General features: G+C 61.2%; 1 protein-coding gene across 1 annotated transcript in view; it reads right to left on the bottom strand.

The window, feature by feature from the left end:
• Nucleotides 1-381: 381 nt before the first annotated feature.
• The window catches only part of LOC146591307 (unconventional myosin-Vb-like), an 18,937-nt gene continuing 7,917 nt past the window's right edge, over nt 382-11,401 (bottom strand). The window contains exons 12-37 of the mRNA XM_085313118.1: nt 11,298-11,399; nt 11,097-11,219; nt 10,527-10,610; nt 9,444-9,593; nt 9,104-9,201; nt 8,860-8,946; nt 8,678-8,789; nt 8,160-8,371; nt 7,758-7,914; nt 7,098-7,337; nt 6,120-6,329; nt 5,756-5,849; nt 5,361-5,506; nt 4,850-4,963; nt 4,461-4,694; nt 4,282-4,379; nt 3,961-4,147; nt 3,657-3,754; nt 3,098-3,228; nt 2,753-2,904; nt 2,318-2,407; nt 1,913-2,063; nt 1,151-1,421; nt 883-1,057; nt 645-725; nt 382-540 (exon numbers count right to left, since the gene is read on the bottom strand). Coding sequence (XP_085169244.1) covers nt 382-540; nt 645-725; nt 883-1,057; nt 1,151-1,421; nt 1,913-2,063; nt 2,318-2,407; nt 2,753-2,904; nt 3,098-3,228; nt 3,657-3,754; nt 3,961-4,147; nt 4,282-4,379; nt 4,461-4,694; nt 4,850-4,963; nt 5,361-5,506; nt 5,756-5,849; nt 6,120-6,329; nt 7,098-7,337; nt 7,758-7,914; nt 8,160-8,371; nt 8,678-8,789; nt 8,860-8,946; nt 9,104-9,201; nt 9,444-9,593; nt 10,527-10,610; nt 11,097-11,219; nt 11,298-11,399 — 3,756 coding nt within the window. The remainder of the gene's footprint in view (nt 541-644; nt 726-882; nt 1,058-1,150; nt 1,422-1,912; nt 2,064-2,317; nt 2,408-2,752; nt 2,905-3,097; nt 3,229-3,656; nt 3,755-3,960; nt 4,148-4,281; nt 4,380-4,460; nt 4,695-4,849; nt 4,964-5,360; nt 5,507-5,755; nt 5,850-6,119; nt 6,330-7,097; nt 7,338-7,757; nt 7,915-8,159; nt 8,372-8,677; nt 8,790-8,859; nt 8,947-9,103; nt 9,202-9,443; nt 9,594-10,526; nt 10,611-11,096; nt 11,220-11,297; nt 11,400-11,401) is intronic.

Below are 11,401 nucleotides of genomic sequence, written 5' to 3'. Positions count from 1 at the left end.
GTGCCCACAGACCCCGCTGGGACCCAGGGACAGAGCCCCAGCTCCCTCCTGGGCACAGCACCCAGCTCCTGGCCACAAGGCCCAGGGAGAGCACCACCCCTCGCACCACCCAAAGGGCAGAGCATCCTCCAAAGACAGCTCCAGGCTCCAAGTTATCTGCAAAGACTTTTATTAACTTCAAAGGATTAAAAAAAAATGGTTGAAGGCCTCAGCACAGGACCTCCACAGGCCCTGGCTGTGCCACAAACAACACACATGAGTTTCAATAAATAAATAGCTATCTCCTATKCTCTTAGTGGCCTTCTTGTCCCAGAGGAGATTCAGACTCATCCTGATGCTCAGCTGGGCACTGCCACCACTGCRGGACCACCAGGTGTGGGCTCAGGCGCGGAGGAGGAAGGCCAAGTCAATGCTGTCAGGGATGCGAAGCTCATCCAGGTGCACAGARGAGGCAGAGAAGGGCAGATGCACAGGGAAGAGGTGACACGTGTCCACCAGGAGCTGGCTAGGGCCCTCTGGGTTCTGCTCCTGCAGGCGTTTCTGCAGGGAGACAACCCTCCAACATCCCGCACCGCCCTGGGGGCCAGGAGGGGTAACCCCTGCGGGGCAGGGCCCCACGGTGCTAGACCYAGCAYCCTGCTCACCTCAACACTGCTGATRAAGCTGGGGCTCACACGCTCCTCCAGCCCGGCAGCAGGCGTATAAGCCCGCAGGATCTTCACAACCTGCAGGAGAYACCGTCAGCAGGGACCAGCTGCCCCACTAATCCCAGTGCCATGTCAGGTCTGCCAGAGCTCAGCGCACCCAGGGAGGCTGAGCAGGTCTGGGGTGAAGGAATGGGGATCTCAGGTGAGCGCGTGGCCAACCCAAGCACCGTGGTACCTGCTGTGTCGACAGCACCGTGCACAGGCTGCAGATAGCTCCAGCATCCTCCTCTGTGGCCTTCTTYACCTGGAGCAGCTGGGCAGCCTGCACCAGGGGCTCGAGCACCTCACGGGCCCCGCTCTGGTGCAGCCCCTCTGCCCGCAGCCACTGCTCCAGCTGGCTGATGTTGTACCTGCACGGGAGACCGGGCCRTAGGGAGGCAGGCACTGTGCCAGGTCCCCGGGCACAACCCAAACCAAGCCCCTGCCCAGCCACCCCGACCAACCTGAGCTGGATCCCACGGCTCCAGGAGCAAGCATCCTTCCTCAGCAGCAGGTAGTTGAGGGTGGTGCCGCTGATGAGGAAGAGGAGCTGGCGGAGGGCCTGGTGCACCACAGCAGCGGGCAGCCCTTGGCGATTCAGTGCCTCATGGAAGGAGCCCAGCTGCTGCAGCAGCTTGGGCAGCGTGTGGACAGGGGCTGCCGAGGGCCGGCGAAGGCCAGGGGGGCAAGCAGAGGACAAGCCCTGGATGGTCTCACTTTCCAGCATCGCAGCAACTAAAGGGCAAAGAAGGCTCAGTCTGGTCATGGTGGAGGGCCCAGCCTGGCCACAGCAGAGAGGAGATGCTGCGTCACCCCTTGAACATCCAGCAGCTCAGCCCTGGGTATGGGGGACCAGTGGCAGCAGAGGTGCCCCAGCCCTTGGGGGCACTTCCCTCCCCAGTGGGCCCCATGCTGGGAGGTGGCAGAGCTGGTCATGAGGGCATGCTCAGTCTCCCAAGATCTCCAGGGACTTGACCTCCCTACTTAGGCACTCCCTCCAAGCCCTACCTGGGGATGCCTGGGTGTTTGCCATGGAAGGACAGCCTCAGTCCAGGGCATCTTCCACCGTTCAGACCAGAGCCCTCCCTGCCCCTCTTGGTACAACCCTCATGGCTGCAGGAACAGTTTGGGCAGCCAAGGGCAGCTGTGCTGAGCCAGCTCCCACCCCTCACATGCCACAGGGTACCTTGTGCGCCCCTCCCCACCCCRTCAAGCCCCAGCCATACCAATCGTGGGTTTCAGGCGCTTCTCAGCAGTGCGGATGAGCTGCTGGTAGAGCTGGATGGCCAGGGAATCCAGGCTCCGGCAGGCCTCCTGCTGGTCCACGTTGCGCAGCCGATGCATGTTCTGCCTCGCTGTGTTTGCCTGCCAGTAACTCTGCAGGGCAGGGGCTGGGTCAGGGGGGCAAAGCCCCAGGTGATGCCACTGGGTGCCCACCCGACCCTCCAGGAGCCACAGGGCCTGAGCAAGGGGCAGGGTCAGCCCAGCATATTTCCATGCTGTGTAGGCCTAGAGGATGGAGCCCCAAAGCCCAGTGATACCTGGTACCAGGTTGGGATGGTCACCCCATCCCCGATCAGCTCCCATCCCTCCCATGGGGGTATCACAGCCCCTGGGGGGCTCAGTCCTACCTCATCCTTGCCATACTGGCGCAGGCAGTTCAGGAGTCGGCAAGCATTGGCAAGCCACAGTGCCACCACATCAAAGTCATCACTGTGCTTCTGCAGGAGGGGACAGCAAGGGGCAGGGCAGAGTCCCAGCCCCAACATGGGATCAGTAGGGCTCCAGCAGCAAGAGCAGCAGGTTCCACATTAGCTCCCTGACTCTCACTATCTGCAGCCTGATGAAGGGTGGAGCACCAGTCCCCTAAATCCAGCGGGCCTCACACTCCCTGCCCCACATCAGGGCGCTTCAGGTTGCGGACCAGCACTGATGTGCAGTCAGACCTTCCAGCAGGAGCCCTGTAATRCCCAAGGGCACCCTCCCACTCTGGGAGAAGCTCAAACCGGGAACAGCCTGGCACACGCTAGGCCCAAGAGACAAATCCCCCTCGCTCTGCCCAGTACCTTCATGACTCTCTTGATGGCATTAATAGCAGCATCCAGGAGCGAGCGGGCCCGGGGCTCGTCACAGCAGTGGTCTGCATGCCGGAAGCACATGAAGAGGATGTAGGCTGGCAGGTCTGGGAGCACACCCGGACTGCTCTGCAGTCTGTAGTCTGGAGGAGAGAACACTGTTGGCACCCAAGCAGCTACAGAAAACYGGTCCTAAGCTGGGCAGAATCCTGCCCCAGCAGTGTGGAAAGGAGAAGCCCACACGCATCAGGCAACGAGCCCTGCCAGGGACTTGTAGGGACCAAGCTGAGGTGGGTAAACTGCAAAGTAAGGAATCTCCCTCCCTCCCAATCCTACCTGTAATGACGGTCTTGATGATGCGCCCTTCATCCTCCATTCTCCATGCCAGCATGGCCTGGGACGACCCAGCTGGGGATGAGACCTTTGGGGACCCTGCTGGCTCCTGTCCTGGCCAAGTGACTTCTTTCCTTACTGGGGAAAGAAGCACAGGTCAAATCCTACTATGGGACTAGGAGTGAGCCCTGTCCCAGGGAGGGAAGCCAGGAGCTATCAACCACCACCAGCTCCCSCCTCCTCCTGGCATGGTTGCACATCTGCTCCATGGTGCTGGATCCTTCAGCTGTGGTGCAGAAGGGGAAGGTCCCCAGAGGTGATTGAGAGGGAAAAAGATCCTATTTACCATGCCTTGGAGAGGATGCAAGCRCACTGGAGCCAGGGCCATGCCCAAAGAGGGCTGCCTGGGAGCTCCCAGTAAGAGGCATGATGTGACCAGCTAAAAGGCCATGTCCTTCCAGCTCCTGGCAGGCTCCCTGCTCCAAGTAGAGCTCCTCATCACCCTTCTTCGGGGGAGACCCTGTTCCCTGGCTCAAGCTGCAGCTCCCTCTCAAGCAGGCACTTGCCTGTGAGGTCCTGGATCTGCTTTGCATACGCTCTCAGCTGCTTCTGGAGCTTCAGAGTGGTCCTCTCCTGCTTCTCCAGCTTCTGGGCCAGCTCCTGGGCAGGAACAAGCCTTATGAGGCTCAGGCAGCCTCCCCTCTGTCCAGACACCCTCACCAGCACCTGAGAGCCTCCTGCAGGGTAGGGCTGGTAGGACACAGCAGGGTCCCCTGCACTGCTCCACAAAGGGCTGCCTGGGGCTCATGTGGAGGCAGAAGCTAGCCCTCAACCCTGTTCCTGGCACCATGATTTGCCCTCCTCACCCAGTTCTCCTCCTTCAGCCGCACAACATGGTGCTGCAGCCCCTCCTGCCCCTGGTGCCGCTGCAGGTCCTGGATTAGGGCTGCCTGCTGCTGGCTCAGCTGCTTGAGGGAACAGATGTCCAGGTGCAACACTTCCACCTCCTCCTCATGCTGCTGCTTCTCCTCCCGCAGCTGGCTTGCCAGCAGCCTGCAGGGCACAGGTACAAGGTATGCATGGCATCCCACTTGCATCCATGGAAGGACTCTCCTCATGTCACAAATGCCAGGCCCAAACCAGCCTCAGCTAGAGAGTCTCCTTGGGGGTGCACCACCAGCACTCACCTATTGGCAACCTGGATGGCATCATATGCATGCTTCAAGTCATCATCTACAGCTGCCTTCTCTGGGCTCCTGGCCAGCCCCAGCATCTCAGCTATGTTCTGCTGGGAGGAAGAGGAGGAGGTAAGATGAGCTGCCGTGAGCCAGGGCCAACCCCACCTGCAGCAAGGAACAGCGCTCACCCTACGTTTGAGAAAATCCAGGGGTTTCTTCTCCTCAGGTTCTGTAGGAGCCCTGGCCCTCCGCAGCTCCTCCCGGGTCCGGGCCAGCTCCTCATTGAGAGCATTGAGCTGCCCCAAGAGGAGGAGGTAGGCCTTCTCAAAGGGGTTCTGGCCCACACTGCCATTCAGCATGGCCTCACCGCTGGGCTGGGGCTGCTGGCCCTCCGGCACTGGCTGCCAGCGTTCTTCCAGCCCCTGCACACAAAAGGAGACAGGTTGGCCCAAGAGCCCATGCCATGTGCTGGTGCACCAAGGGACATCCTTCCCCAATAGGGCCGGCAAGAGAAGGGACAGACCACTGCCCTCCCAGCCCCACCAGGCAGACTTGGGTCACTAGCGTCCCAACTTGCCTCAGCCTGCAGATCAGAGCCATCCCGTGARGGGGCTGTGGACATTGAGGACAGGTAGCTGCTCTCGGAGCCCGGGAAGCTCTCAGATGAAGGGGACCGTCTGAAGGTGCTTTGCTGCATAAAGAGAAGCACAAGGCTGTTCCACCACATCTAACACCCCTGCTCAACACTGAACATGGCAGCTTCTCCCAAGAAGAGAGTCCCACCATGAAAAAGGAATAGCTGAAGGGAAGATTATTTTGGAAAACTCCAGGCTGTCTTGGCTGGGGGATCCCAGCACACAGGGTTTGGGCCCTAACCCTCTTTTCTCACATGTTCAGAGCTTGCCCCGGACTAGCTGGCTGCAAGGCAAGAACTAGCGCCTGCTGCCCTGCAAGGGCTCCAGTGGAGGCACTGGTCCAAGCTGGCTCAGCTGGTTTCCTAGCAAGGCTGGTGTTCAAGGACTGCTATATTCCCACTCAGCTACGCTATTCCTCTACCCTGAGCCCTTCCACATCCACACCAGCCTCACYTTGTGGAAGGCCACCTCATCCCGCAGGTTCTCGTAGCCCTGCTCCAGGCGGGCGTACTCCTTCACCAGGCTCTGGTAGCGAGCCCGCTCCTCCTCGAGCTCCTGCAGCAGCCCCYGGCTCTCCCTCGCTGCGCGCTGGTGCTGCTCTGCGGGACAGACAGACACACGAAGTGGGTTTGCTCTGCCCCGGTGACATCCCTCAGGCAGAAGGGAGGATGGAAGCTGTATGGCACTGGTCAGAGCTGGGACCTCTCTGAAGGCGGGAGGGGCAGCCAGAGACCCCTCCTGCAAGAGGGCTTGCAGGGGCMTGGACTGAGCCTGAAGGGCCAGCCTGTGCCTGGCTCCCCAGGCTATTCCTCAGGGATAGCACAAGCCAGGCAGAGGAGACCTTTTACCTTCCAGATCCTGCGACTGCTCCAACGTCCGCTGGATCAGAGCATCTCTCTCTTCTCCCAGGTGCAGCTTCACAGCCTCCACCTCTGCCAAGCGCTACGTGAAAAACCAAGGGGCAGGTGCAGCCAGAGCCTTGCGCAGGGCCAACCCTGGCTGCCTGCCCTTGCCTGGGGGTCTCCTTCCCAACCCGGTCCCCCTCCAGGGGCTATCTTGGACCACCTCAAATTAGCAGATCCCGGAGAGCCCCTAAGCGCCCAGGGCTGGGTTAAGCCAGGGTTAGGAGCAAGAGCACCTCTGGCCAAGCTTGTCCAGCCAGGGCTGTCCCAAGGGACAGGGGCACCCAGGACACTCTCCCCTGCATCCAACCTGTCTCAGCTCCTCCACCTCCTGGCTCAGCCTGCTCTCAGCATTGCGCCGCTCCAGCTCAGCCAGCTGCTCCTGCAGGCGCCGGACACGGGTGTCACACAGCGCATCCTCCCGCAGCCGCTGCATCTCGGCCCGCAGCTGCTGCACCTCTTCGGCGTGGGCAGCGTTCAGCACAGAGATCTGCTCCGACAGGCGCTGCTTCTCCTGGGCCTGGGCCAGAACACATCAGACAGGGCCCAAGTGGGGCACTGTGTCAGAAGGAGCCCACAAGTATCCAGGCTGATCTTCTGCAGTCAGTCCAAGTACCTCATTTCCCACTTATTTGAGCTGTTTGGACCCCAAGCCTGTGTCATCACCCAAAGCAGAACTCCCTTCTCCGACGCAACACCCCAGATGAAGCCACACACAAGACTAGGCACAGCTTCACAGCCCCTTTTCCCCACCGCCTGGTCAGCCCTGACCACAGGCTTTTCCAGGCCTGCTTCCGCCAACACCCAGGGACGGGATTACATCCCTACAGGGCCAACCCCCAGAGACAGCACTCTGAGAGCCGCCGCTGAGACGCTGACACAGATGGAGACGGCAGACGCTACCGGCGGGGAGCTCGGCAGGAGAACGCAGCGTGCCAGGACAGAGCTGTTCCCGGCAACGCGACGCCTTGCTGCGAGGCTGCGTCTAACTGAGCACCCAGAAGGGAGCCCAGCCTGGGGAAGGACAGAACCACCCATCCTCAGGTCCATAGGGATGCACCAAGAAAACCCCAGGAATGAGAACTGGATATGCAACTCCTGCCTGGCGACATGCACCCGCAGAGCCAGCTCCCACCCCACAGCCAAGAGAGGACCAGAGACACAGGATGCTGTGATTTCAGCTTCCACCAAAGAGGAGTCTGTGCAAGCAGCTGCTGCCCTGCCCTAGGAAGTTGGGATCCAGAGGAAAAGCAGAGGTTGAGGATAGTAAAGGCCTGGGAGCACCCACCTGCTCATCCAGCCTGCACTGCAGCTGCATCACCTTGATCTCCATACCCTTGTGCAGCTGCTTGTAGTGCTCGACGGAGCGGGCCTCAGCACGCAGGCGCCGCAGCTCCCTGCGCGCCCGGGCCCGGCGGTAGCAACACTGCAGGTAGATGATGGCCCTGCGCAGGCGAGCGTAACGGGCACGGGCCAGCCAGCCACGCACGGCGGCCTGGATCACCACGGCCTTCTGGTGCCGCACCATCTGCGGAGGGAGAGCGACGATGCAGTAGCACCACCAGCAAAGGGAGGACCAGGGGGAAAGCCAGTGCTCTGCAACTGGGGACCGCTCAGGGTCAGTCTGCACTGTCACCAGGAGGTGACRGGGTGCCTGCCCCCAGCAAAATGTTGCCCCGTGCTTCCAGTAGGCAATGCTCAGCCTGCCAAGCGACCGCAGCTTATCACAGAGGACAGCAAGGTGACAGCATGGCAGAGGTGGACCAGAGTGACTGCAAGGAGCTCCCAGCCCGCCCCCAGCATGGCAGGGTGCAAGGCCCAACACACTGGTCCTGCCTCGCACCAGGGAGGAAGCGCAGCAGGGCCGTGCCACGTCCACCTCCAGGGCTACAGCTYGGCCCCAATCCAGGCAAGACACTCTGCTCCTACTGCGCCACAAGGCTCCTACCTGTTGGTAAAGGCGTCGGGCAAACATGCCCCGGGCAAAAGCCTGAACAGTGAGGACAGCCCTGTGCACGCGGAGGTAGGAACGCCTGGCCAAAGCCATCCTCACGCTCTTCTGCAGCACCACGGCAGCCCTGGTCTTTCGCAGCACCTCAGCGACTCTGCAAGGAGGGCAGAGAGCTGGGTATAAGGTGCCAGAGCTGGCAGGGAGGGCAGAAACCCCCAGCCCGTGTTGCAGGGACAACCTGCTCGTGGGTTGAGACCAGCCCTCTCAGGCCRGGCTCCAGCAGGGCTGAGCCCCAGCTGCCAGCTCACCCTAGAGCTGAAGCTCTTTCTCAGCTCGTGGCAGGAGGCCTCGGCCGTTCCCTCTGCAGAAGGAGCGCTCCTAGGCAGGGCCCCAGCTCACCTCCGGGCCGCCATGCCCCTGGCGTAGCGCTGCAGGCAGACGGCGGCCGCGCGCGCGCGCCGGAAGCGCCTCCGCGCCAGCCAGCCTCGCAGGTGCCTCTGCAGCAGGACGCAGGCCTCCCTCAGCCTCCGGTACCGCAGCTCCTCCAGGTAGGCCACCTGGCCAGCCCGAAAAAACACCTTGCTCTTCCCACACTGGTACTTCCTGGGGTCCTGCACACAAGGGAGGGGTTGGGCCCASGGACGAGGCACATCCTGGCCAGGCTCCCCTGCTCCACATCGCCAACAGCACTGCTCACTGTCCTGGGACTTGGCTCCCCCTCGTTCAGCCTCCCCTGGTCTGGACCATTCAGGTTTCTCCCTTTCTGCCAGCACACCCATTCCTGGCTGTGCTGGACCAGCCCCTGTACCCCACCAAGGCACCCAGGCATGCCAGTGGTAAGTAAGATGGGGAGAAGCACCTACAAGGGATGCTCAGATACCACAGCCTCCATATCGAGGGAGGAGTAGGGATCTTACTTGGAGCAGTCTCTCCAGGACAAGGTTGCAGATCTGCTTCCYGTCAGTGCCCATCAGCTCGTCCCTGCTCACCAGAGCCCGGTACCTGTCGAAGAACTCCTGGTACGTCCACCTGCGGGAGACAGTTGGGGAGTCAGTGGGTGCCACAGCTGGCAAGAGTCCCGGGGTGCTGCTGAGGGTACCTGGAGGGGTAGCCCGAGGCGCTGATCCGGATGGTCTCCAGGACACCACAGGCTCGCAGTTGCTCCACTGCTCGCCTCGAGTCAAACCTAAGGCAAAGAGGGCCTAACTGGGACAGGTTCCCAGCCAGACCCCAGGCCAGCATGCAGGGCCTTCCTGGGCTAGGGCAGGCAGGACACAGCTTAGGGGGTGACAGTGCCTCACACCGTGTCCCCAACCCTCCAGTCTCCCTGGCCAAGCACTCACACGAAGGGCTGCTTGCTGTCATTGGGTTTGATGCAGCGGATGTAGTGTGGTGTGGTGCTGCCCAGCATCTCCATGAGCTTGTGCAAGGAGGCTTTGAACTGTGGAGGACAACACAAGCACGGTTAGGGCCAGCAGGCATACCCTGGGGCTCCTGCTCCCCTGGGGTCAGCTACACGGAGAGGGCTGAGCCGGCCTTACCCCAGCAGCCCCAAGCCAGGGCAAAGGGCCCAGGGCTGGGCAAAGCCCACCACAGCTCCCTTCACAGCTACCCTATCCCTGGGCACCTGTGTCCCGCGCRCCCTCCCTGCCTTGGGAGCAGCACAGTTCCCCAGCTCAGTACCTGGCTGGCGATGGACTTCTTGTTCTTGTTGTTCCCAGGCAGTGATTTCCGGCCAGGGCGACTGGCCAGTCTGTGCCCGCCAGACCTACGGGACTGCAGGGATACTGTGCCATCCCCTTCCTCCAGGAAGAGCTCAGCRAGCACGGTGGACTGGGGCAGAGCAGAGCAGCTATCAGAGCCAGGCAGACCTGGCACAAGCATCTCCCCTCCAAGGCCACCCAGTAGCCACCACCAGGAGACACAGCCCCAAAAGCCCACAGGCTCCACAGAGGCCAGCTTGGTGCAGCCCTCCACCCTGCTCCAGGGCACTCCTCCCGGGGGGGGGGGGGGGGGGCAGTGCCTGCCAGATGTCAGAGCCAGCTGTGCTTATGTCTACCGCTTCCCCCCAGGCAAAACCCAGTGCAAGCCCCGGGCACCCCTCCTAGGTGTGGTTGAGAGCCCTCCAAGCCTCTCCTTACCTTCTGCCAGCGTCACACCGGGTAGAGGGGAAAGAACAACAGCGTTACTAATCTGGGAGCAGCAAGACACTCCAGCCCTCCGCAGCAAGGGCAAGGCCGAGGTATCCAGCACTCCCACGCCTCGGGCATGGTGGAGCGGGATGCACTCGGACCACAGGGCCACGCTGCCCATGGGCTGGAGCCATAGGAGGCTGAGCCCACCCAGGCCCTCATCTGCCCTGGGGGTCTGGCACGTCTTGCACAGGCAGCACCAGCAGGGCATCGGTGTGGGCCTGGCACCATCTGCCGGGAAGCATCTTCATTGCACTAGCCCTGCATCCACCCACGCCAGAGGCCAGCATCTGCCTCCTGCGTCCAGGAGCAGCCTGCTAGTACAGGGTTGAATACCCTTCTTCCTGGCCATGAGCACAGGATGCCCATCCGTCTACTGGCACCCAACCAGGGAAGAAGCTGAGCAGAGCTCTTGGCATTAAACCTACACCCTCTCAGGCAAGGATTTACCCTACAGGGTTCATTCTCAATGCTGTTCAGCACTTCCAATCTGCAAATCCCTTTGCARCAAGTCACCCAGATCTTGCCCTGCACGGTCCCTGCTCTGTGCACAGCTGTGCAGTTTAGCTCTCACCTTGCTGGCTCGCAGCAGCCCAACCAGCTCCTCCGGAACAGTGTCCCTGTTCTTCTCCACAAACCCACTGCAGTGATATTCCACCTGGCAGGAGACAAAGCCAGCACCAGCATCAGCCTGGGGAGCTTCCTAGCCCTGTTTAGAGCAGGGCTCTGCTGAGCCAGTTCAAGGCTTCAGGAGGTCTTGACATGAGTCAGAGCTGGTCTTGGCCACATCTGTACTCTCTCTGCACTGCTGGGAAGCTGCTGTTCAGAAGCTGGTGATGGGAACCACCACTAGGCTCAGGTCGTGCTGAGGCACCAAAGAGCCAGAAAATTTCCATATTTAGAGCCCTCACAGAGAGCTGGAAGCCAGAGATCTGCTTCAGCACAACCAGCAGGATCTGCTTCCCCAGCCTGGGAGGGTGTCTGGACATGGGTGGCCAACCCAGCTGTTTGGGATGAGAAGAGACTACAGACTGGCAGAGCTACTGCCTCCAGCTCTTTCACAGTGCAGGCTCCATGCCCGCTGGCACAGACCCGCGGCAGAGCCCTCCCAGCCCAAGGTCGTACCCATCACAGCTCTCCCTACCTTGCCAGCAAAGTGGCAGACAACAAAGGCATCTGTGGGCCTCTTGGGCTTCTGGAAGTGGGAGCTGCCAAGATGAGTCTGATAAAGCTTCTGGGCCCAGCTCCCATCACTGCCTTGAGGCATCTGAAAGGCAAGTGTGTCAGAGGGGCAGCTGGGGGTTCTGGATGGCACAGCTTCCTGCTGCCAGCACCCCTCGCTTACCTTGCACTCCTCATTCAGCAGGTCCAGAATGCCAAGCCGGCCCTCAATGAGCTCAATGCACAGCTGGTTATCACAGAAGTCAACAAAGACCCAAGGGATCTCCT

The sequence above is a fragment of the Rhea americana genome, unplaced genomic scaffold, assembly GCF_003343005.1.
Source record: "Rhea americana isolate MKP2758 unplaced genomic scaffold, rheAme1 scaffold_378, whole genome shotgun sequence".
Taxonomy (NCBI): domain Eukaryota; kingdom Metazoa; phylum Chordata; class Aves; order Rheiformes; family Rheidae; genus Rhea; species Rhea americana.
This window is presented reverse-complemented; position numbering and strand designations above follow the sequence as displayed.